Source organism: Oryx dammah, unplaced genomic scaffold, assembly GCF_014754425.2.
Source record: "Oryx dammah isolate SB20612 unplaced genomic scaffold, SCBI_Odam_1.1 HiC_scaffold_14, whole genome shotgun sequence".
In the NCBI taxonomy this organism is placed as follows: Eukaryota; Metazoa; Chordata; class Mammalia; order Artiodactyla; family Bovidae; genus Oryx; species Oryx dammah.
The window spans coordinates 9,715,772-9,741,756 of NW_024070198.1; the positions used below are offsets into that span (position 1 = coordinate 9,715,772).

General features: G+C 37.3%; 1 protein-coding gene across 1 annotated transcript; it reads left to right on the forward strand.

Moving 5' to 3' along the window:
- The first annotated feature begins 1,480 nt into the window (after window positions 1–1,480).
- Window positions 1,481–21,775, forward strand: LOC120873984 (lipase member J-like). The gene is made up of 9 exons (XM_040255176.1): window positions 1,481–1,585; window positions 2,331–2,451; window positions 6,670–6,868; window positions 7,368–7,477; window positions 10,846–10,982; window positions 11,360–11,506; window positions 14,687–14,758; window positions 20,364–20,435; window positions 21,542–21,775. Exons 1-9 carry the CDS (start codon window positions 1,481–1,483, stop codon window positions 21,773–21,775), a joined length of 1,197 nt encoding a protein of 398 aa, XP_040111110.1.
- The last annotated feature ends 4,210 nt before the right edge of the window (window positions 21,776–25,985 follow it).

The window sequence follows — 25,985 nt, forward strand, 5'->3', positions numbered from 1 at the left end:
GTTTGTTCTCTTAAGGTGGTCTAATATGTATTAAATGTTAGTTATATGGCTAGTATTATATTACAGTTCAGTTGCTCAGTCTTGTCCAACTCTTTGTGGCCCCATGGATTGCAGCACGCCAGGCTTCCCTGTCCATCACCAACTCCCGGAACTTGCTCAAACTCATGTCCATCCTGTCACCGATGCCATCCAACCATCTCATCCTCTGTCTTCCCCTTCTCCTCCTGCCTTCGATCTTTCCTAGCATCAGGGTCTTTTCCAGTGAATCAGTTCTTTGCATCCAGTGGCCAAAGTACTGGAGCTTCAGCTTTAGCATCAGTCCTTCCAATGAATAATTAGGACTGATTTCCTTTAGGATTGACTGGTTTGATCTCCTTGCAATCCAAGGGACTCTCAAGAGTCTACTCCAACAGTACAATTCAAAAGCTAGCTTTATGGTCCAACTCTCACATCCATACTTGACTACTGGAAAAACCATAGCTTTGACTAAATGGATCTTTGTCGACAAAGTAATGTCTCTGCTTTTTAATATGCTTCTAGGTTGGTCATAGCTTTTCTTCCAAGGAGAAGCCGTCTTTTTAATTTCATGGCTACAGATACCATCTGCAACAATTCTGGAGCCCAAGAAAATAAACTGTTATATTAAAAAAGCATCATGTCACATTTATCAAATATAAGTTTTATAACAAACCTGAGAAGTAGGCATTATTTACACTTTTTAAGTAGGAAAACATGCTCAGAGAGGGTAAGTAACTTGCTTTAAGTCACACAGTTTATAAGTTGTGAAGTTGGGAGTTTTAAAAATGCCTCATAATATCCTTTCAGGTACAGTGTCTGGCTCATTTTACAAGTCTCATGAAATTGGTAAATCAAAGTCTGGGGAGAGAATCTAGATGGTGACCTCTGTGATTCCCTGGTTTCTCAGTTTTCTAGAAATTATTTACTTGTCCTGGCTTTCCAGAATTTGGTTACTCAAACTCAAAATCATTTCTCTGTAAACAAAATAAAATCCAAACCCTGAGAGGCTGAATGTAAGCTATGCAAGCTTTCTAATCTTCACATTAGTCCCCTTTCCCTCTCCAAACCCAAAAACCTTTAAACATACTTTAAATAAATAATAGTCTGGTAAGAGTATTATTATATCAGTTATATCAATTATATTAACCTGCAGTATATAGTAAAACTCTTAAAACTGAGCTAAGCAATACTATTAAGAAGACTTTAAAGAGGGAATTTGTGCTACAGAATAGAGTAGTTGGAAAAACATGGATTTTGGAGTTAAGCAGGCCTAAATCTGAACCATGATTGCCAGTTATACATTGTATATCCTTAAACAGGTTTATTCAATTTTTCAGAGCCTCTGTTTTATCATCTGAAAATGGTAATATTCCCTACCTCACAGAATTATTTAAGCAGTCAAATAGTATTAATTGCTGCAATTTAAATATTATTAAAATCTCTTTTTATGTGTAGATTCCAAATGTGGTACCTTTTCAAGATGATGTCTTTCATCCTAATTCTTGGAACTACTCATGGTGTCTTTAGAAAACAAAGATCTGTGAACCCTGAAGCAAGTATGAATATTGTAAGTTGCTAGGACATAAATATTAAGCTAATAAAGTAATGGGGAATGCTACTCCTCTGTTTTGAGGGGTTTTATTTGAATAGTTCTACAGTCAGTTTATATCTCTGCATTCATGTATTTTGAATATGGGTCAACTAATACTCCTCATCTGCTATCCTATAGCTTTCAGTCTCCATTTCTGCTTTATTCTGTGTCTGAAATGAAAATATGCATAAACATATCATTTCTCTATTCTATATATGCATTTACACAAAAATTCCACATATGTATATATTCTTAGCTATATATATAAACAAACAAACACTTGTGGGTAAACACATTTTAAAATTGTATATTGGTATGTAGGTAAAACTATGATTAGTAGTCAGGAAAAAATAATTGGTTAGTTCTTGAGATATCTCCTTGAATGCAGGGGTTTTAATTTTTTGTTGTTGCTGTTTTATTTATCTATGAACCCCTGGTATATAAGACTGATGCTTAGTAGATGTTCTCTACATATTTATTACTGAATTAATCAGTGAATTAGTGAAAATAAAAAAATACATAGGTTTAAGATTGAGAATACAAAGATTCATTATTACCTTAATGTGTGTTTGTGTGTGTCAGTTAGTGATGTCCTACACTTCGTGACCCCATGGATTATAGCCTACCAGGCTCCTCTGTCCATGGGATTAGGTTAGATTAATTAGGTTACATTAATTCACTAACGGTCTTATTCTAAAAGGTTTGCTTTTTCCTTATCTAGAGTCAAATTATTTCCTACTGGGGCTACCCAGATGAAGAGTATGATATTACAACTGAAGACGGTTATATCCTTGGCCTTTATAGAATTCCCTATGGGAAGACAAACAGTGAAAACAATGCAGGTAATACTCAGTTCAAGGTAAACTGGTGACTATCTGAACCTCTTAATTTCTCCATTTCTTCTCAGTGAGTTTAGAACAAGAAAAGGGTTTAAAGATTAAGTGAACAGTTAACTTCTCATACATATCTCTGTATGCCCCAGAAAGAGAATCTGACTCTCCTTTAGCTTCCTATTCAGAGTGGTTTTAAAGTATGGCGGAACAAACGTTGCTCCTCCCAAGTTTCCTTTGTGGATCACCATACTCATACATGTTGATTACCTAGAATTTTCTTTGTTTAATGAGGGGTTAGAAATGCTCTGAAACACAGTAGCTTTATTCTGTAGGTTTGAAGTATGGCTGGTAAAAATTTCTTTCTTTGTGCCTATGAATCTCTCCTCTAGTAATAGCAAAGAGATAAGTTTGGTAGCAGCCTCATGGCTCTTTACTCCAGTACTACATACACTACCGTCAGCAGAATGAGACGCTGGAAAACACACTAGAATTGTCACTAGGGTCATATTAATAATTCTAGATGTACCACTTACTAGCACAATATGTAACTGACTACTTTTCTTATTTGTCTAACTGTTGCAAAAAAAAAAAAAACAGAGAATTTTCCTTTTGTCCTTAAAGTTTTTCCTTGAAAAAATTGTTTTCATACTTTAAAACACTCTGTCAAGTTCTCATTTTGAACATTATGGTACATTTCAGAGAAAATTCATTAATTTTGAATAGCCTCTACCAATATAATTTTTGATCCTTATAGAGGTCACATCTACTAGGCAGAAAATTTTGACATAATTATTGTAATCATTCCTCAGGGCTTGACTCAATTTTTCAAACACTGTAATAAAAGAATTAAAGATAATTTTAAAATATAGTAAGTACCTTAGAGTTCTCTAGAAGCAGCCCTGAGACAAGGATATCGGCGCATGTAATTTACTGATTGGAATATTTTCATGAGAAGGTAATGTGGACAAGACGGGAAGGCAGGGGATGGAACTAAGGAAGAATAAGACTCAGCTAATACAGTGTTGTCTCAGAGGAGTTTATGAATCCTTGAACTGCACTGCAGACATGGTCCCACCTTGAAGTTAGAGAGCTAGCTTTTTTACATTCTTGTATCAGTTAGTCACTGCCAGAAGGGCATCCATAGAAAGAAATAAAGTCTGGTTGAGGAAATTCCCCTTAGCCTGGGGGCAGTTCCACACAGAAAGGGGCAATAGTAAACCCTTCAAAAGCACCAGTCACAACAGCTGGAAGAATGATTCAGCGGCTTAACAAAGGAAATCTAGGTGTGGCACTAAAATAATCTAGTAAAGGGTGCCTCTTGCACTGCTCAGATCTGCACGTTTTCACATTCAGTTTATTTCATCTGCTATTACATTTAATCCTAATGCCATGTCTGGTACTCATACATCCCTCCCTCCACTACCCACTGTAAATTTCTCTTCCTCTTGGCTGTCTTTCTTCATTTGATAAACCAGTCTTTATCCCTAAAGGCTACTATGTCCCTAATATGTCATAGTTGCCATACTTGCACATTTACAGTTAAAACAAGGCATAGGAGTAACAAAAGATGCCTATGTGTATCATTTCAATACCAAATATGTTTTCCCAATTTTTCCCAATAAAGACTTATATATCAGCAGCCCTACCTCTCTATGATGATCAAGGCCAGTTATTCCAGATCTAGGGTTGGTCTGCACTGTCAGAGAGTCTGTACAAACCATTCATAACTTTCCTGTATCATCACAGGAAATGTAATATTTTAGCCATTAAAGTGCTATAATATGCAAGTTGTTTTCAATATTCCAGCTACAATGCCTGGATTCAGTAATGATAATAATGATGTGGATTATGTGTGAAGGGCAATTTGGGGAGTAAAACAAAGTTATCAGTGAGCACACATTATGTTATTCAAAGCTGTTGCCTCTCAAAAACCTTGGAAGTATAAATGAGACCTCTGGAAACACTGGTGATTAAAGCAATGGTTCTAGTGATAAAATCTATATTAAATATATCTGTGAAAATGTGAGTATAAAATTATTTTATGAAGTGAGAAAGGTGGAGTAATCATATAAAATATATCTTATGTAACATGCTATTTAAAGAAGAGGTGGCAAGAATACACAGAACTGTACAAAAAAGATCTTCATGACCCAGAAAATCATGATGGTGTGATCACTCACCTACAGCCAGACATCCTGGAATGCAAAGTCAAGTGGGCTTTAAGAAGCATCTCTATGAAAAAAAGCAGGTGCAGGTGATGGAATTCCAGTTGAGCTATTTCAAATCCTAAAAGATGATGCTGTGAAAGTGCTGCACTCAATATGCCAGGAAATTTGGAAAACTCAGCAGTGGCCACAGGACTGGAAAAGGTCAGTTTTCACTCCAATCCTAAAGAAAGGCAATGCCAAAGAATGCTCAAACTACTGCACAATTGCACTCTTCTCACACACTAGCAAAGTAATGCTCAAAATTCTCCAAGCCAGACTTTAGCAATACATGAACTGTGAACTTCCAGATGTTCAAGTTGAATTTAGAAAAGGCAGAGGAACCAGAGATCAAATTGTCAACATCTGCTGGATCACCGAAAAAGCAAGAGAGTTCCAGAAAAACATTTACTTCTGCTTTATTGACTATGCCAAAGCCTTTGACTGGGTGGATCACAATAAACTGTGGAAAATTCTGAAACAGATGGGAATACCAGACCACCTGACCTGCCTCTTGAGAAATCTGTATGCAGGTCAGGAAGCAATAGTTAGAACTGGACATGGGACAACAGACTGGTTCCAAATAGGAAAAGCAGTACATCAAGGCTGTATATTGTCACCCTGCTTATTTAACTTTTATGTAGAGTACATCATGAGAAACGCTGGGCTGGAAGAAGCACAAGCTGGAATCAAGATTGCTGGAAGAAATATCAATAACCTCAGATATGCAGATGACACCACCCTTATGGCAGAAAGTGAAGAGGAGCTAAAAAGCCTCTTGATGAAAGTGAAAGAAGAGAGTGAAAAAGTTGGCTTAAAGCTCCACATTCAGAAAACAAAGATCATGGCATCTGGTCCCATCACTTCATGGGAAATAGATGGGGAAACAGTGGAAACAGTGGCTGACATTATTTTTGGGGGCTCCAAAATCACTGCAGATGGTGACTGCAGCCATGAAATTAAAAGATGCTTACTTCTTGGAAGGAAAGTTATGACAAACCTAGACAGCATATTCAAAATAGAGACATTACTTTGCCAACAAAGGTCCATCTAGTCAAAGGTATGGTTTTTCCAGTAGTCATGTATGGATGTGAAAGTTGGACTGTAAAGAAAGCTGAACACCAAAGAATTGATGCTTTTGAACTGTGATGTTGGAGAAGACTCTTGAGAGTCCCTTGGACTGCAAGGAGATCCAACCAGTCCATTCTAAAGAAGATCAGTCCTGGGTGTTCATTGGAAGGACTGATGTTGAAGCTGAAACTCCAATATTTTGGCCACCGGATGAGAAGAGCTGACTCATTCTAAAAGACCCTGATGGTGGGAAAGATTTAAGGCAGGAGAAGAAGGGGGCAACAGAGGATAAGATGGTTGGATGGCATCACTGACTCAATGGACGTGAGTTTGAGTAGGCTCCAGGAACTGGTGATAGACAGGGAGGCCTGGCATGCGGCAGTTCATGGTGTCACAAAGAGTAGGACACGACTGAATGACTGAACTGAACTGAACTGAACAATGCTATTTAAGTGAGTCCCCAAGTTACTAAGAAATATTTGAATATTCTATATCCTTAAAAATTTGTATGTTTAAGTATGTGTGGGGTAAGTAACTTTAGTCATCACTGACTCTGCAACCCTATGGACTGTTGCCCGGCTCTTCTGCCCATGGGGATTCTCCAGGCAAGAATACTGCAGCAGGTTGCCATGCCCTCTTCCAGGAGACCTCTTGGACCCAGGGATCAAACCCACATCTCTTACTTTTCCTGCATTCTCAGGCCAGTCCTTTACCACTAGGGGAACCTGGGAAGCCCATGTTTATGTATGTGACATGACCTAATTACCCTCTTGGTCATATGAAAGAAATTCATTAGTGAACACCTCTGACATAAAATGGGATTAAAACATGTAAAACTTACCCTATTTATACAATTTAAAAACATTTTTTTCCCTATAAGATTAAATTTGAGGTGAGATACTCATGTAGACACTACAATATTTTAAAAGAAATTTTCTACATTTTTTTCCAGTACAGAGACTTGTTGTATACTTGCAACATGGTTTGCTCACATCTGCCAGCAGCTGGATTTCCAATCTTCCTAATAACAGCCTAGGCTTCCTTCTGGCAGATGCTGGTTATGATGTGTGGATGGGGAACAGCAGAGGGACTACCTGGTCCCGAAAACACTTGTACCTAAAAACAAATTCCAAGGAATTCTGGGCTTTCAGGTACAGAAAAAACTGAGTAATATTTTGTTGTTTAAGTATACTGGACTGTTTTCTTCCTTTTGAATGAAATGAAATGAAACATAAGTCTTTTTTTCTCAACTCAGAGCTCTCAAAAGACTATTAAAATTTATATAAATTTTACCTGGAAAATTAAAGAGTAGTTATTTGATTTTGAGCTTATTTCTCATTTTTAAGCAGTAAGCTTTACTGACTACCCTACTCTATTTTTTCACTCTGTAACCTATATATTTAGTCTACTTCACTGTACTTAGAATATACAATCACCTTCTTCATAAAACTGTCTTGTGGCTATATTATTTCCTTAACTTTGTGCTCTCACAGAAGTCTCTAGTCAATAGATAAATTATATTATCTAACTTATTGATAGTACCCAAGGAGAGTTTAAAAATGCTTTAAATATATTTACCTAATCAATATCTTCAAATGTTAACGTAACATTAGTAGAATATACATTTTTATTTTCTTTTTTCTTTTGTAGCTTTGATGAGATGGCTAAATATGACCTTCCAGCCTCCATTGATTTCATTGTGAAGCAAACCCAACAGGAGCAAATATTTTATGTAGGCCATTCACAAGGCACTACCATTGGTATGGCAAGAAAGATCATTGCTGCTATTACTTTATTACACTTTTAAAGTTTGTAGATATATTCTTAAGGATATAGGTCAGCCTCTAGACCTGTAAGTGAACCAAAGCAGGACTGTGAGACATATATTATAGAGCAGTGCCCTGGAAGATTATATCCTGTTTTAATTCTATATTGTATTCTCTAGTCACAAAGAATTGACTGTAAAAACAAGGTTTTATTTGTTTGCAATGTATAAAAGCTGGATGTCTATCCAAATAGCACAATGAAGTCATAGCTGTCATTTATTCCACAAATAGAAATTGTATAAATATTTTTCTTTTAAAAATCAAGCATAAGGATTTATGAGTAAAAGGTTTTAAAAGAGTGCTTGGATTTTTACATTTAGGACACATTAAACTTAAGAATGTTTAAATGTTCTCTGTGAAAAGAAGAGAAGTGAAAAGCAAAGGAGAAAAGGAAAGATATAAGCATCTGAATGCAGAGTTCCAAAGAATAGCAAGAAGAGATAAGAAAGCCTTCCTCAGCGATCAATGCAAAGAAATAGAGGAAAACAACAGAATGGGAAAGACTAGAGATCTCTGCAAGAAAATTAGAGATACCAAGGGAACATTTCATGCAAAAATGGGCTCAATAAAGGACAGAAATGGTATGGACCTAACAGAAGCAGACGATATTAAGAAGAGGTGGCAAGAATACACACAAGAACTGTACAAAAAAGATCTTCAGGACCAAGATAATCACGATGGTGTGATCACTCACTTAGAGCCAGACATCCTGGAATGTGAAGTCAAGTGGGCCTTAGAAAGAATCACTACGAACAAAGCTAGTGGAGGTGATGGAATTCCTATTGAGCTATTTCAAATCCTGAAAGATGAATGTGAAAGGGCTACACTCAATATGCCAGCAAATTTGGAAAACTCAGCAGTGGCCACAGCACTGGAAAAGGTCAGTTTTCATTCCAATCCCAAAGAAAGGCAATGCCAAAAAATGCTCAAACTACCACACAATTGCACTCATCTCACACGCTAGTAAAGTAATGCTCAAAATTCTCCAAGCCAGGCTCCAGCAATACGTGAACCGTGAACTTCCAGATGTTCAAGCCGGTTTTAGAAAAGGCAGAGGAACCAGAGATCAAATCGCCAACATCCGCTGGATCGTCGAAAAAGCAAGAGAGTTCCAGAAAAACATCTATTTCTGCTTTATTGACTATGCCAAAGCCTTTGTCTGTGGAAAATTCTGAAAGAGATGGGAATACCAGACCACCTGACTTGCCTCTAGAGAAACCTATATGCAGGTTAGGAAGCAACAGTTAGAACTGGACATGGAACAATAGACTGGGTCCAAATAGGGAAAGGAGTACGTCAAGGCTGTATATTGTCACCCTGCTTATTTAACTTCTATGTAGAGTACATCATGAGAAACGCTGGGCTGGAAGAAGCACAAGCTGGAATCAAGATTGCTGGAAGAAATATCAATAACCTCAGATATGCCGATGACACCACCCTTATGGCAGAAAGTGAAGAGGAACTAAAAAGCCTCTTGATGAAAGTGAAAGTGGAGAGTGAAAAAGTTGGCTTAAAGCTCAACATTCAGAAAATGAAGATCATGGCATCCAGTCCCATCACTTCATGGGAAATAGATGGGGAAACAGTGGAAACAGTGTCAGACTTTATTTTTTTGGGCTCCAAAATCACTGCAGATGGTGACTGCAGCCATGAAATTAAAAGACGCTTACCCCTTGGAAGAAAAGTTATGACCAACCTAGATAGCATATTCAAAAGCAGAGACATTACTTTGCCAACAAAGGTCCGTCTAGTCAAGGCTATGGTTTTTCCAGTGGTCATGTATGGATGTGAGAGTTGGACTGTGAAGAAAGCTGAGCGCCGAAGAATTGCTACTTTTGAACTGTGGTGTTGGAGAAGACTCTTGAGAGTCCCTTGGACTGCAAGGAGATCCAACTAGTCCATTCTGAAGGAGATCACCCCTGGGTGTTCTTTGGAAGGAATGATGCTGAGGCTGAAATTCCAATACTTTGGCCACTTCATGCGAAGAGTTGACTCATTGGAAAAGACTTTGATGCTGGGAGGGATTGGGGGCAGGAGGAGAATGGGACAACAGAGGATGAGATGGCTGGATGGAATCACTGACTTGATGGACCTGAGTGTGAGTGAACTCTGGGAGATGGTGATGGACAGGGAGGCCTGGCGTGCTGTGATTCATGGGGTCGCAAAGAGTCCGACATGACTGAGCGACTGAACTGAACTGAAACTTAAGAAATGAACAAAGGTGAAGAAATCCTTCCTATATTTAAAGATGACTAGAAAAGAACTTTCATCCCTTTACAATACTTAACACTTCTACCTAATGTGTATCAATTTTGCTTTCAGAAAAATATTCCCTAAAACTTAATGTAATTCTCTTCCATGGTACCATAAAACTTAATCTTTCTACTTGGGAAGCAGAAAAGTCTACTTTATAATAGAACCCGATATTAATTGAGTTTTTTCTAAACTGTAGAGTATCATCTAGATTGTATTGATCATCATCATTTCATCGAGACCATAAGACTATTATCTAGACTGAAGAATATGAAGTATTTCTTATAGCAATCATCCACTTTCTACCAGAAAAATTATGTTAAATAACAATCACATTCCATTTCTTATAGACATTTTCTCTGATATTTATTAACCATGTGTGAATTTTAATCCAAGTTTTCATCAGCTTTCAGTTGTATGGAACCAAGAATGTTAGGAAATAATCAAATAAGAAAAAAATGAGTGCTGTGCCAGAGCTTATTGACTCACAGTTTGATATGATATATAATTCTTTGCTTCTTTGACTTCTTGGAACCCAGGGAAAAAAGAACCAATAAAAATAGAGGGGATGTGCAGTTACATAGCTTGATAAGTTATCAAAAAAGAAAAACTTTTATTTGTCATATTAATTACTCTGAATTATCAATAAAATATTGTGTTTAGTAGCCTCTGTTCAAGAAGGCAAGGAAATTTTTAATTAAAAGTAAATATTAAAACAATTTGATATTTATTGAATTTCTCACCTAAAGTAGATTCATCTATCTGAAAAATTCACTTACATCATTTTTGCCATTGCCAGTTACACTAATGTATAATAGCAAATATTTCTGATTTTAAACTATGGTGTTATAAAACTGATTTATTGCTGAATTATCCTCATTTACAATCTACACATTTGTTTTAGATCCTACTAATCAGCATTATGTTGCAATCAATATGCATGTCTCATTATGGGTAGTGAATTAGTAAATTAATTATTGACCTTACCATTGTCATTTCTTACATGATCGTGATTAAGAATAGTTTATTTATATCTTATTTTCTTTCAGCTTTCATAACATTTTCCACAATACCAAAGATAGCTGATAGAATCAAAGTATTTTTTGCCTTAGCCCCAGTTTTTTCCATTAAATACTCAAAAAGCCCTTTAATTAAAATGGCATACAACTGGAAGTCACTGATCAAGGTATGTTATTTCTTCCCTTTTTGTAGTTGACAACCCAAAATGCTAATGATGCTCTGCTTTTAAAATAAAAGGTCTTAGCTAAGTTTGCACAGCCACATATATGATTTGAATTTTTTGGCTTCATTTACACTGGATTCTTGCCTTTGTTTCTACACAGGAATAGGATTTTACTTATGATACTTTTGGATGACTCATTGTATATGAAATTCATTAATCAAATCGTCTCTATATATTGCTCTCAAATTTCATCCCTTAATTTAAATGTTTGAAACAGTAAGATAATGTATTTGGTTGTAAATATAGTGAACTCACCACATCAATTTTTGATTAAATTGTTTTAGTCTTCCAAACATGAATACAGTAAATTTATTTTACAGCTTTTTTCTGGCAGCAAAGAGTTCTTACCTAATACCTCCTTTAAAAGATTTGTTGGCTCAAAGCTGTGTCCACTGAAGATTTTTGGTAAGATTTGTCGTGATGTCTTGTTTATGATAAGTGGATATGACCTAAAGAACTTAAATACGGTGAGAACAAGTTGAATTGAAAATATATTTTGCCAATTTTTAGAAAGCAGCTTTTAATAGTGCTTATTCTATGCTTTGTGTATCATTTTATGTTTTATCCATTTACTCTTGTAGTTAGATTCTTAGCCTTTCTAATTTTGTGACTGTACCAACATTAAGAAACTAATTTATATTAGCATGCTGGGATTTTTTTTACTTCCATATTTTTCTTAATCTCTGTAAAGAATAGAGACTAGCTACAGCTACAGTTATCTTTATTAGTCTTTGCAATTAGATGTTAGTTGTCTGAGGGTTTCATGTATTTGTCTTCCATTCACTGTCTTATATAACCCTTTCTCTTATATCCTGATTCCTAACACTTTTCCACTTCCTTGATTTTTCCATAATCAAGGTTCCTGGCAATTAACTTACAAGCTTTTGGCATTCATCAAAATTACTGGGGTGGGAAACTCTGTTGGTACTCAAGCTACTATTAGAAGGTCATTTATATTGATTGTATATAAATTCTCTTAAAGATGCAAGGTTTTATCAGCACGTTAAATTAAAAAACCCAAATTTGGAAAAAGCAGTTTTTTTGTGTCATTTGGACTAGTTTATTGATTCTTGCTCCTGGGCCTTTAAAGAAAGTTCTTAATGAGAACCAGTGTATCTGTTCATAAGAAAATAGGTATTCTCTTCATTTCCAAGCACATTTTCATACCACAAGGATATATGTTGATTTTTTTTTTAACCTCAAGAAGGTCTTATTGCAAGTTTCAGTCAATTACAGATATTTGAAAGAAACACTAATATTCTTCATAATAGAAGAAAAGAACTCCATTCTCTTCCTTTTCCCAAAAAATATGAAAAGCATAATTTTCTGTCATAGATTATCTTTTTAAAAAGGCCTCTCATATTCTTCTATCTAGTGTTATATATCTACCATAGAATGTCTAGAAACATCATAAATATAATCTTTATTTCTACTTGCCTTTCTTAGTTATTCTATGTCTTGGATAGTATATTTGGCTATGATGTCTTTATTGTAATTATAATGTCTTTGAGAACTCTTTTGTAGGTGGACTATTCAGTTCAGTTCAGTCGCTCAGTTGTGTCCGACTCTTTGTGACCCCATGAATCGTAGCACACCAGGCCTCCCTGTCCATCACCAACTCCCGGAGTTCACTCAGACTCACGTCCATCGAGTCAGTGATGCCATCCAGCCATTTCATCCTCTGTCGTCCCCTTCTCCTCCTGCCCCCAATCCCTCCCAGCATCAGAGTCTTTTCCAATGAGTCAACTCTTCACATGAGGTGGCCAAAGTACTGGAGTTTAAGCTTTAGCATCATTCCTTCCAAAGAACACCCAGGGCTGATCTCCTTCAGAATGGACTGGTTGGATCTCCTTGCAGTAGGAAAGCTTATATTCTAACTTCTTAGCCTTTAAATTTGTGAGTCTCCTTTCTGGGACAAAAGTTGACAGTGTCATCAATTGCAATTAATTGTGTACTAAGTTATCTAGGATTGGGAAAGTTTGAAGTGAAAAAATTCACACACAGTGTGTATGGGAACAGCAAGAGTGATAGTTCAGTTTGATTCAGTTCTTTTTTTTTCTTTAATTCAGTCCTCTTGATCCTATCAAGATTGATGAGGAAATTAGGATCTGATTTGAAATTTCTTTCCTGTAGGCAGTATGAAAAACCAGAAGAGAATCTTGCAGTTTGCAGATAGGCAGTGCCTAGAATCAGGCCAGTGTCACTCAGCAAACTGAAAGGAAGTTATCACGCAAGGAAGATTAGGTAGCAAAAACTCTCATCAATGTAATTTGGAAAATATGTCATCAAACAACCCAGAATTTTGACTTTGTCCAGTTCTTGTAATTCAGCTTACTGATTATTTCTTTCATGGATTGTGCCTTTGGTACTGTATCTGAAAAGTCATTGCCACACTCAAGTTGTCTAGTTTTTTTCCTGTGTTATCTTTTAGAAGTTTTATAGTTTAGCATTTCCCATTTAGACCTATGGTCTGTTCTGAGCCATTTTTTGTGAAGGATGTAAGGTCTGTGTCTAGATTCTTTTTATTCCCCCATGTGATATCCACTTGTTCCAACACCATTTATTGAAAAGATTATCATTTTCCTATTACATTGCCTTTGTTTTTTTGTCAAAGATCAGTTAACTGTGTTTCTAGGGGTCTATTTCTGGGCTCTGTATTCGGCTCTATTTATCTATCTGTCCACTCTTTCACCAATACTACACTGTCTTGATTACTGTAGCTTTATATTAATAATGTCTTGAGGTTATGTCTTGTCAATCCTCCCTTTAATAATTGTGTTGGCTATTTTGGGATCTTTTTTCTCTCTACATAAACTTTGGAAGTGGTTTGTCAGTATCATAAACATAATTTGTTGAGGTTTTAGTAAGGATTACATTGACCTTTTATATCTTATTCACTGATGGAGGTTCCCAGGAAGTATGTAGGCAATGCAAACCTAGGTTACAGATTGGCATGAGCACAGCTGTATTTCTGATTAAGCTTTACTTTGAGTTGTGTAAAACTTTGGGACCCCAGGTTATTATGGAAAGAATTTCTTTTTAAACTTTCCCACTGTCCTCAAAAAGTCCTGGGCTGATTTTTGCTCTCCTTAACTAGTTATCTTTTTGCCTTTTCATACTGGTCATGGGGTTTTCATGGCAAGAATACTGAAGTGGTTTGCAGTTCCCTTCTCTAGGACAGGAAAGCCTGGTGTGCTGCATTTCAGGGGGACATGACTGAGCGACTAAACTGAACTGATTTCTTAAAATGAAACTTTAAATTTTCTAGGACTGGCAGATAAACTTAAGTGACTTTAGTACATTGCTCTTCTTTTAAAATTCTCTCTCTTTTCTCTTCCATTTGTCCTGGTAATTTCTTTCTATCTTTTCAGTTCTTTAGTGCTTTCAAAAGGTGTGTGTTACATCGGTTTTGATTGTTTTCAGTATGGGTGATGGACCTCAGAACTTAGAAATCCAATAATATCTTCTATATTAATGCAAAATTTACATTTAATAAGTACATTTTAAATGTATTTAAGTTAAATATAATTTTGTTTTATTAACACTATTTATTATAAATTAAATTTCCTTGAAATTTTTTAGTTTAATAAATATCAAAGATTGTTTTTTCTGGTTGGAAGAATAAAAATAATGTTTTACACTCTCAGAGTCGTGTGGATGTGTACATGTCACAAAACCCAGCAGGAACATCTGTTCAAAATATGCTCCACTGGAGTCAGGTACACCAAAATACATTTTAAAGTGCATTTTGGTAAAATTTTATTTAAACTGCTTGCAGCTTATCTCACCATTCTAGGGATCTGGCCTTTGCTATAGAATGATAAATTTAGAAGGATACATTGACGTTATGAAAAATATCTATGATTCTTAAAAGTTTATAATATATGTTAATAATAGAATCTATTGGATCCTCAGTTTAGGCAATAAGATCAGTACAGTTTTTTCTATTTTACAAATGAGAAAATGTTCATTCAGAACAGTAGGCAAGGGATCAACTAGACTATGCTCATGATTTAATATGCCCATATATTTAAAACTTTTTCTTAAAAAACAAAACAAATAAACAGAAAAACTAAGAGAAGAACAGAGGTCTCTTAATACCTACTCTTTCACTAGATTATACTTTCTCCTCTGTTAAATTATGAACTCCATGAAGACCATGACCAAGTTTTGTTCAGTTATCTACTGCAAAACTAAGTTTGTGGCATATAGTAGATACTGAAGAATATTTGTTGAGTGAATATTGATAAAGGAAAATTCCATATGAATGCCATCTTAATATTGAGAGCCAAGATAAAATAGGAATATATATGCTTGAGATCAAAATACAAGATATTGAATTCTTTCTCTAAATCTTACTGGCAGTAGGATGTTAAATAAGATCATTAAATCTTTATGAATTCAGTTTCTTTAATTTTAAAAATAGAACTAATAATCGTGTTCTCACCTAACAAAAATAACTATGAGAATTAAATAGGATAATGATTATGAGAGTGTCCTTAAATTTAATGAACACTAGAAACATTTAAAGTGTTACTGTATTGATAAGACACTAATGAAAGAAACCAAAGATGACATAAAACAGATGGAGAGATATTCCATGTTCCTGGGTAGGAAGAATCAATATTGTGAAAATGACCATACTACCAAATGCAATCTACAGATTCAATGTGATCCCTATCTAATTACCAATGGCAGTTTTCACAGAACTAGAACAAAAAATTTCACAATTCATAGGGAAACACAAAGGACCCATGAATAGCCAAAGCAGTCTTGAGAAAGAAGAATGGAGCTGGAGGCATCAACCTTCCTGACTTCAGATTATACTACAAAGCTACACTCATCAAGACAGTATGGTACTGGCACAAAAGCAGAAATATAGACCAATGGAACAAGATAGAAAGCCCAGAAATAAACCCATGCACCTATGGGTACCTTATTTTTTGACAAAGGAGGCACGAATATACAATGAAGCAAAGATAGCCTCTTCAATAAATAGTGCTGGGAAAACTGGTCAGCTACATGTAAAAGAATGAAATTAGAACACTTTCTAACACCAGACACAAAGATAAACTCAAAATGGATTAAAGACCTAAATGTAAGACCAGAAACTATAAAACTCTTAGAGGAAAACATAGGCAGAACATTTGATGACATAAAGCAAGATCCTCTATGACCACCTCCTAGAGTAATGGAAATAAAAGCAAAGTAAACAAGTGGGACTTGATTAAACCTAAAAGCTTTTGCACAGCAAATAAAACTATAAGCAAGCTGAAAAGACAACCCTCAGAATGGGAGAAAATAATAGCAAATGAAACAACTGACAAATGATTAATTTCCGAAATAAACAAGTGGCTTATACAACTCAATACCAGAAAGACAAACAATCCAATCAAAAAGTGGGGAAAAGACCTAAACAGACATTTCTCCAAAGAAGACATACAGATGGTTAACAAACACATGAAAAGATGCTCAGCATCCCTCATTATTAGAGAAATGCAAATCAAAACCACAATGAGACATCACCTCACAGTGGTCAGAATCAGTCCAGTTCAGTCGCTCAGTTGTGTGCGACTCTTTGTGACCCCATGAATCACAGCACACCAGGCCTCCCTGTCCATCACCAACTCCCAGAGTTCACTCACACTCACATGTCCATCGAGTCTGTGATGCCATCCAGCCATATCATCCTCAGTCGTCCCCTTCTCCTCCTGCCCCCAATCCCTCCCAGCATCAGAGTCTTTTCCAATGAGTCAACTCCTCGCATGAGGTGGCCAAAATCCTGGAGTTTCAGCTTTAGCATCATTCCTTCCAAAGAAATCCCAGGGCTGATCTCCTTCAGAAGGGACTGGTTGGATCTCCTTGCAGTCCAAGGGACTCTCAAGAGTCTTCTCCAACACCACAGTTCAAAAGCATCAATTCTTCAGTGCTCAGCCTTCTTCACAGTCCAACTCTCACATCCATACATGACCACTGGAAAAACCATAGCCTTGACTAGACGGACCTTAGTTGGCAAAGTAATGTCTCTGCTTTTGAATATGCTATCTAGGTTGGTCATAACTTTTCTTCCAAGGAGTAAGCGTCTTTTAATTTCATGGCTGCAATCATCATCTGCAGTGATTTTGGAGCCCCCCAAAATAAAGTCTAGCACGTTTCCACTGTTTCTCCATCTATTTCCCATGAAGTGATGGGACCAGATGCCATGATCTTCATTTTCTGAATGTTCAGCTTTAAGCCAGCTTTTGCACTCTCCTTTCACTTTCATCAAGAGGCTTTTTAGTTCTTCTTCACTTTCTGCCATAAGAGTGGTGTCATCTGCATATCTGAGGTTATTGATATTTCTCCCCACAATCTTGATTCCAGCTTGTGCTTCTTCCAGTCCAGCGTTTCTCATGATGTACTCTGCATAGAAGTTAAATAAGCAGGGTGACAATATACAACCTTGACGTACTCCTTTTCCTAATTGGAACCGGTCTGTTGTTCCATGTCCAGTTCTAACTATTGCTTCCTGACCTGCATACAGATTTCTCAAGAGGCAGGTCAGATGGTCTGGTGGTCAGAATGGCCCTTCAAAAAGTCTACAAACAATAAATGCTAGAGAGGGTGTGGAGAAAAGGGAAAGCTCTTGCACTGTTGGTGAGAATGTAAACTGATACAGCCACTATGGAAGACTGTATGGAGATTCCTTAAAAAACTAGGAATAAAACCATCATATGACCCAGCAATCCCACTCCTAAGCATACACCCTGAGACAACCAAAATTGAAAAAGACATATGTATCCCATTGTTCACTGCAGCACTATTTACAATAGCTAGAACATGGAAGCAACGTAGATGTCCATTGACAGATGAATGGATAAAGAAGTTGTGGTATATATGTACAATGGAATATTACTCAGCATAAAAAGAAATGCATTTGAATCAGTTCTAATGAGGTGGATGAACCTAGAACCTGTAATACAGAGTGAAGTGAGTGAGAAAGAGAAAGATAAATACCATATTCTAATGTGTAAAGGAGTACATTAAGGCTGTATATTGTCACCCTGCTTATTTAACTTCTATGCAGAGTACATCATGAGAAACACTGGGCTGGATGAAGCACAAGCTGGAATCAAGATTGTAGGAAGAAATATCAGTAACCTCAGATATGCAGATGACACCACCCCTATGGCAGAAAGTGAGGAAGAACTAACTAAAGAGCCTCTTGATAAAAGTGAAAGAGGAGAGTGAAAAAGTTGGCTTAAAGCTCAACATTCAGAAAACGAAGATCATGGCATCTGGTCCCATCACTTCATGGGAAATAGATGGGGAAACTGGAAACAGTGGCTGACTTTATTTAGGGCTGGATGAATCACAGGCTGAAAGTGGACCTGGAATGTTAGGTCCATGAATCAAGGAAAAGGAGACAACAGAGGATGAGATAGTTTATTGGCATCACCAACTCGATGGATGAGTTTGAACAAGGTCTGGAGTTCATGGTGGACAGGGAAACCTGGCATGCTGCATGCAGTCCATGGGATCACAAAGAGTTGGACACGACTGAACGACTTGAACTGAACACGTTTCAAAGAATGCTTTTAGCTTCTATGTTGAATAGATTATAGTGAAGCAAGAGTATAAGCAATGAGAAAGTCAGATTATTGCAGCAATGCAAAAGAGAATTGATGATAGCTTGCTCTGATATGTTCCCAGTAGAGGTGATAAAAATTGTTAGATTTTGAATATGCATGTGTATATCATGAAATTGGAGCCCACAAAATTTAATCATGGAAATATGAGAAGTAAAAGAAATGAATCTTGGATGATCCGAAGTGTTTGGACTAAGTAACGAAAAGATGAAATTAATTTTGAAGGAGAGGGAGAAGTTTGATGATGGAATGTGTTTAGAGGAAGGATAGGATGTTCTGTTTTGGAGGTGCTGTTTTAGACATTTAAGTCTTGATTTTGAATAAATTGTGTTTAGAAGTCTAGAGGGCTTTGTGGCAGTTCAGTGGTAAAGAATTCACCTGCATTGCAGGAGCCACAGGAGACGCCACAGGCGTTTGATCCCTGTGTTGGAAAGATGCCCTGGAGGAGAGCAGGGCTACCTGCTCCAGCATTCTTACCTGGAGAATCCCATTGACAGAGAAGCCTGGCGGGCTACACCCTTAGGGTGACGAAAAGTCAGACGTGCCTGAAGCAACTGAGCAGGAGTCTGATAGGAGTCTAGAATTTAGAAAAGACTTATAAAAGAAGATAAACACTTTGAATATGTATAACATTTAAAGCCAAGAGACTGGATGAGAAAACAAATAGTATAAATAGAGAAGAAAAGAGGAGTAAAGATTAAGTGATGAGACATGGAAAGATTTAGAGGTCAGCAGGAGAGGCTAAATTTGCCAAGGAAGATTAAAAGAAGCACTGACTGAAACAATGAAAAAAAAAATAATGAACACCAAGATATCATGTTATTCTAGAAGTTAAGTGAAGAAAATATCTCAAGGGTAAGGGAATAAATAGGTGATCAAATGCTTCTCATAGATAAGATGAAAAAAAAGTCTCAGAATTGACCAAAATTTTACAAATGTTAATGTCATAAATAAACTTGGCCAGTTTTGGAACTGCATGGAAAGAAGTATTCTCAGGGAAAATCAGATTAACAATCAGAGAAGTGTTTTAACGTATAGGTTGATGATGGTATAACCGATGATAGAGTTTTAAGAGTTGGGGAGTGTTGGGAGGAGATAAAATATGGGATATATAGAGACGTAGACATTTTATCATCCTGGAGAAGATGAGTCACATGAGAAACTTAGCCTTCTTGAAATGAAAACATAATCGGGGGAAAACAGTCGAAGTCAGATTAGACCTAATAGGTTCAAAGCTGGTGGTGAAGCTGCAAGTGGTAAGGGGTGAAGAAAGGGGTGGCTTCTGGGACATGTTCTTGATCTTTGTTATTTGAAGCAATAATTTTTAGGGCAGTGTCATCTTAGTCCTAGCACGCTTAGTCCTAGACCTTTATAGACACAGCAGAGAATTTCTGGGAAAGCCTAATGTTACCCCAAACACACATGCTCCCTTTAATAAGGTAAAAGGCCTTCAGGAGATGTGCATTTATATGAAGATGGTAGAATTACTGTCTGCAGATTTTCCTGCCCCCCACCTCCTAGCTCTTCCATTTCTTAACCTGTGTATAAGAAGAGAGGAACAAAGAATCCCACCTACACAAACACTAACAGACTTGGTAGTACAAAGGGGCTTTCTGTGCAACGCATACCTAACACGTATCAGCTGCCACTGTAATGGAAATATGAGTATAGTCTTACTTTAAAATTTTTCTTTCAGCTTTTTAATTCTAGTCACTTGAAAGCTTTTGACTGGGGCAGTCCTGATCTGAACTTGGTTCATTTTAATCAGGTACATAATTATGTATAAATTAAAGACTATCTCCCTGATCAATTGAAATGATTTTTACTACTAAAGATTCATCTGTGAAACCCAAGAGTATGGTAGTACAGTGAGAAGGACCAGTAAACGAAGATTATCTTGTTTTGGATCCATATGTTCATTTCCAACCAAAGTGACTTTTCCATATTCTCTATGTATTTTAACAACAAATGTCTCAGATAAGTCTAGAGAAATTGACAAGCAGTAGAATAATTCATCATCCGTCAAAAGGAAAAATACTGTATTTATAATGTGCATAGCTCTGAGCTTGGTTAAATAAGAAATACAAAGCAAGCATACCATTGTTCTTGACCCTAAGACTGTTGTGTTTGGGAAGATAAGACAAACACATATACTAACTAGAAAAAGTAGAAGTTACTGAGAAGCTGATAAAAACTGTCTGAGTGTGATGACAAATGTCTTGAAATACTAGAACCCAAGTCTATCTACTTCAAAATTTATGCTTCTCCACCATACTTTTCTGCCTTTGCTAAGCTCCAATGCCTGATATAGTTTCCCTGTGTAAACATTTGAGGTAAAATACATTAAAATCATATTGAACTTGACTGCCAATGTTTATCATTTACTAATAAACATACTGACTCGTTTGAAAAGACCCTGATGCTGAGAAAGATTGAAGGCAGGAGGAGAAGGGGACGACAGAGGATGAGATGTTTGGATGGCACCACCGACTCAACGGACATGAGTTTGAGTAAACTCCGGGAGTTGGTGATGGACAGGAGGCCTGGCGAGCTGCAGTCCATGGGGTTGCAAAAAGTCGGACATGACTGAGCAACTGAACTGAACTGAACTGATATAGACAGTTATATAAGCCAAAGAAAATTCTGATACTCTGAATCAGAATAACCTCTAGTTTTAATTTGTATCTGATTTATTTCTATTAATCAGTAAAAATTACAATATTCTTTTATACTCATTGCTTCCTTAATAACAATTATTTTAGATTAAGCTTACTTTTAAATTGTACTTTAAATTATAATTTAAAGAATTAATAAGTAACACTTTATATGTATTGTTCTTTTTGGAAACTCTTGCTTTTATTTATTTGCATTTAGACAACTTCTCCACTGTACAATGTGACAAATATGAGTGTGCCAACTGCAACTTGGAGTGGTCAAAGCGACTTGCTGGCTGATCCTGAAGATGTTAAAATTTTACTTTCTGAAATCACAAACCATATTTACCATAAAACGATTTCTTACTATAATCATGTAGACTTTTTGTTCGGATTAGATGTCTATCATCAAGTTTACAGTGAGATCATTGATATTATCCAAGGCAATCCATAAAGAACCATGGTATTCTGTGTTGAAGGATCTATATAATTTCTATTAAAATCCAATTATTTTGTCCTTACTATGTATACTTTTCCAGTTATTTATATAAAGTCTGCAATTTGTTCCTCCTTTTTTTGCATTGCCCCTAGGCTCTCCATTCATAAAGCCAATGGCATTTATTACACTAGGGGTAATAGCAGATTATAACTCAGCCCAAAGCAGTCTGTTGAGTTTCTAAGTAGAATGTAAATAACTAAAAACAGAAACAATAATCTTAAATATTTTCAGTTACAGGAGAAGGCTTTTTGAGAAAGGTAGAGTTTTTTTTTCCTTCAAGAAATATGAGAATATATGAATTTTTAGAAACATAAGAGTTTGGAAGAATACTTGCTGATATGAAAGCTAATTTTTCTGTAACCAAGTAGGGCCTTTTGGGGCTTTCCCAGGATAGACCCTGCCCACCACCTCCCTGTCTTCTGGCTGCCTCATGTTTATGGAAAAGCTTTAGTGATCCAGGCCTGTCCTGAGTTACAAAAGGCTGGCTCAAGAATTAATGTTTAAAATAATGTGAATATGTAGCAACAGCAAAAAAAATAGCAGCTGGGCCAGGAGAACCCATAACAATTTAAACACTAAATCAACCATATAGTAGATTCTTTAGTTACTTCCTGAAGAACATAGTGTCTGGTGCACACAACCTCTGATATGCAGATAACACCACCCTAATGCAGAAAGTGAAGAGGAACTAAAGAACCTTGATGAAGGTGAAAGAGGAAAGTGGAAAAGTTGGCTTAAAATTCAACATTTAAAAAACGAAGATCATGGTATCTGGTCCCATCACTTCATGGCAAATAGATGAGGGGAAAATGGAAACAGTGACAGTCTATTTTCTTGGGCTCCAAAATCACTGTGTACAGTGTCTGCAGCCATGAAATTAAGAGATGCTTGCTCCTTAAAAGAAAAGCTATGAGAAACTTAGACAGCATATTGAAAAGTAGAGATGCATCCAGGTTCAATGCATGGTACAGGATGCTCGGTGCTGGTACACTGGGATGACCCAGAGGGATGGTATGGGGAGGGAGGTGGGAGGGGGGGTTCAGGATGGGGAACATGTGTACACCTGTGGAGGATTCATGTCGATGTAAGGCAAAACCAATACAATATTGTAAAGTAATTAGCCTCCAATTAAAATAAATAAATTTATATTAAAAAAACAAAAGTAGAAATATCACTTTGCTGACAAATATCTGTAGAGTCAAAGCCATGGTTTTTTCAGTAGTCATGTACAGACGTAAGAGCTGGTCCATAAACAAGGCTGAGTACAAAAGAAATGACATTTTCAAACTGGTGCTGGAGAAGACTCTTGAGTCTCTTTGACAGCAAGGATATCAAAACAGTCAATCCTAAAGCAAATCAACCCTGAATATTCATTGAAAGGACTGATGTTAAAGCTGAAGCTCCAATACTTTGGCCACCTCCAATAGGAAGAGCCAATTCATTGCAAAAGACCGTGATGCTGGGAAAGATTGAGGGCAGGAGGAGAAGGGCATGGACAGAGGATGAGATGGTTGGATGGCATCACTGACTCAGTTCAGTTCAGTCGTTCAGTCGTTCAGTCATGTCCGACTCTTTGCAACCCCATGAATCGCAGCACACCAGGCTTCCCTGTCCATCACCAACTCCCGGAGTTCACTCAGACTCACGTCCATCGAGTCAGTGATGTCATCCAGCCATCTCATCCTCTGTCGTCCCCTTCTCCTCCTGCCCCCAACCCCTCCCAGCATCAGAGTCTTTTCCAATGAGTCAATTCTTCTCATGAGATGGCCAAAGTACTGGAGTTTCAGCTTCAGCATCATTCTTTCTGAAGAACATCCAGGACTGATCTTTGGAATGGACTGGTTAGATCTCCTTGCGGTCCATGGGACTCTCAAGAGTCCTCTCCAACACCACAGTTGAAAAGCATCACTTCTTTGGCACTCAGCTTTCTTCACAGTCCAACTCTCACATCCATACATGACCACTGGAAAAACCATAGCCTTGACTAGACGGACCTTAGTCGACAAAGTAATGTCTCTGCTTTTGAATATGTTATCTAGGTTGGTCTAACTTTCCTTCCAAGGAGCAAGCATCTTTTAATTTCATGGCTGCAGTCACCATCTGCAGTGATTTTGGAGCCCCCCAAAATAAAGTCTGACACTATTTCCACTGTTTCCCCATCTATTTCCCATGAAGTGATGGGACCAGATGCCATGATCTTCATTTTCTGAATGTTGAGCTTTAGGCCAACTTTTTTACTCTTCTCTTTCACTTTCATCAAGAGGCTCTTTAGTTCTTCTTCACTTTCTGCCATAAGGATGGTGTCATCTGTATATCTGAGGTTATGGATATTTCTCCTGGCAATCTTGATTCCAGCTTGTGCTTCATCCAGCCCAGCTGGATTTCTCATGATGTACTCTGCATAGAAGTTAAATAAGCAGGGTGACAATACACGGCCTTGGTGTACTCCTTTTCCTATTTGGACCCAGTCTGTTGTTCCAAGTCCAGTTCTAACTGTTGCTTCCTGACCTGCATATAGGTTTCTCAAGAGGCAGGTCAGGTGGTCTGGTATTCCCATCTCTTGAAGAATTTTCCACAGTTTATTGTGATCTACACAGTCAAAGGCTTTGGCATAGTCAATAAAACAGAAATAGATGTTGCTCTGGAACTCTCTTGCTTTTTCGATGATCCAGCAGATGTTGGCAATTTGATCTCTGGTTCCTCTGCCTTTTCTAAAACCAGCTTGAACATCTGGAAGTTCACGGTTCACATATTGCTGAAGCTTGGCTTGGAGAATTTTGAGCATTACTTTATAAGCCATGTGAGATGAGTGCAATTGTGTGGTAGTTTGAGCATTCTTTGGCATTGCCTTTCTTTGGGATGGGAATGAAAACTCATTCAATGGACACGAATTTGAGCAAACTCTAGGAGACAGTGAAGGACAAAGAAGCCTGGCAAACAGCAGTCCATGAGACCACAGAGACAGACATAACTTAGCCACTGAACAACAAGTTATTTTACAGACACTGAAGTGAAGTGAAGTCACTCGGTCATGTCCGACTCTTTGCGACCCTATGGACTATAGCCTACAAGGCTCCTCTGTCCGTGGAATTTTCCAGGCAAGAGTACTGGAGTGGGTTGCCAATTCCTTCTCCAGGGGATCTTCCTGACCCAGGGATCGAACCCAGGTCTCCCACATTGCAGGCAGACACTTTGCCTTCTGAGACATCAGGGAAACCCAAGACACTGAAGTCCCTACCAAATGGAAGAAGCTGACTGCATGATGACCATGAGCATGTAGTAGCTCCTAGTCCAGCTGAATTGACAATGTTAACCTGTAGGACATACACCTATTACCACATCATCAACCAATCAGAGGATTATGCACAAGACGATAATTTAATCTGTACTCTCTCCCTCACTTTGCCTTTAAAATTTGCTTTCCCTGAAATTCACTAGGGCGCTTGGGCCTTTTAGGCATTGCATGTACTATAGGTTGCTCACTTTTGTTACTGCATAGAATCCCATTGTGTGGATATATACTATATTTTATTTACCACACTTTACTGATTAAAATAATTTTACAGGAACTTGATAAAGTCTTAAAATCAGGGACAAGTCCCCCAACTTATTATTCTTTCTTAAAATTCTTGAATAATTTAAGTTCCTTGTCAATCATATAGATTTTAGTATTAGCTTCTCAGTTCAGTTCAGTTCAGTTGTTCAGTCATGTCCAACTCTTTGCAACCCCTTGGACTGCAACAAGTCAGGTCTCCCTGTCCATCACCAACTCCAGGAGTTTACCCGAACTCATGTCCCTTGATTCAGTGATGCCATCCAAACATCTCATCCTCTGTCACCCGCTTCTCCTCCTGCTTTCAATCTTCCCCAGCATCAGGGTCTTTTCAAATGAGTCAGTTCTTCCAATCAGGAGGCCAAAGTATTGGAGTTTCAGCTTCAACATCAGTACTTCCAATGAACATTTAGGACTGATCTCCTTTAGGATGGACTGGTTGGATCTCCTTGCAGTCCATGGGACTCTCAAGAGTCTTCGCCAACACCACAGTTCAAAAGCATCAATATGTCAGTGCTCAGATTTCTTTATAGTCCAACTTTCACATCCATATATGACTAGTGGAAAAACCATAGCTTTGAGTAGATGGACCTTTGTTGGTAAAGTAATGCT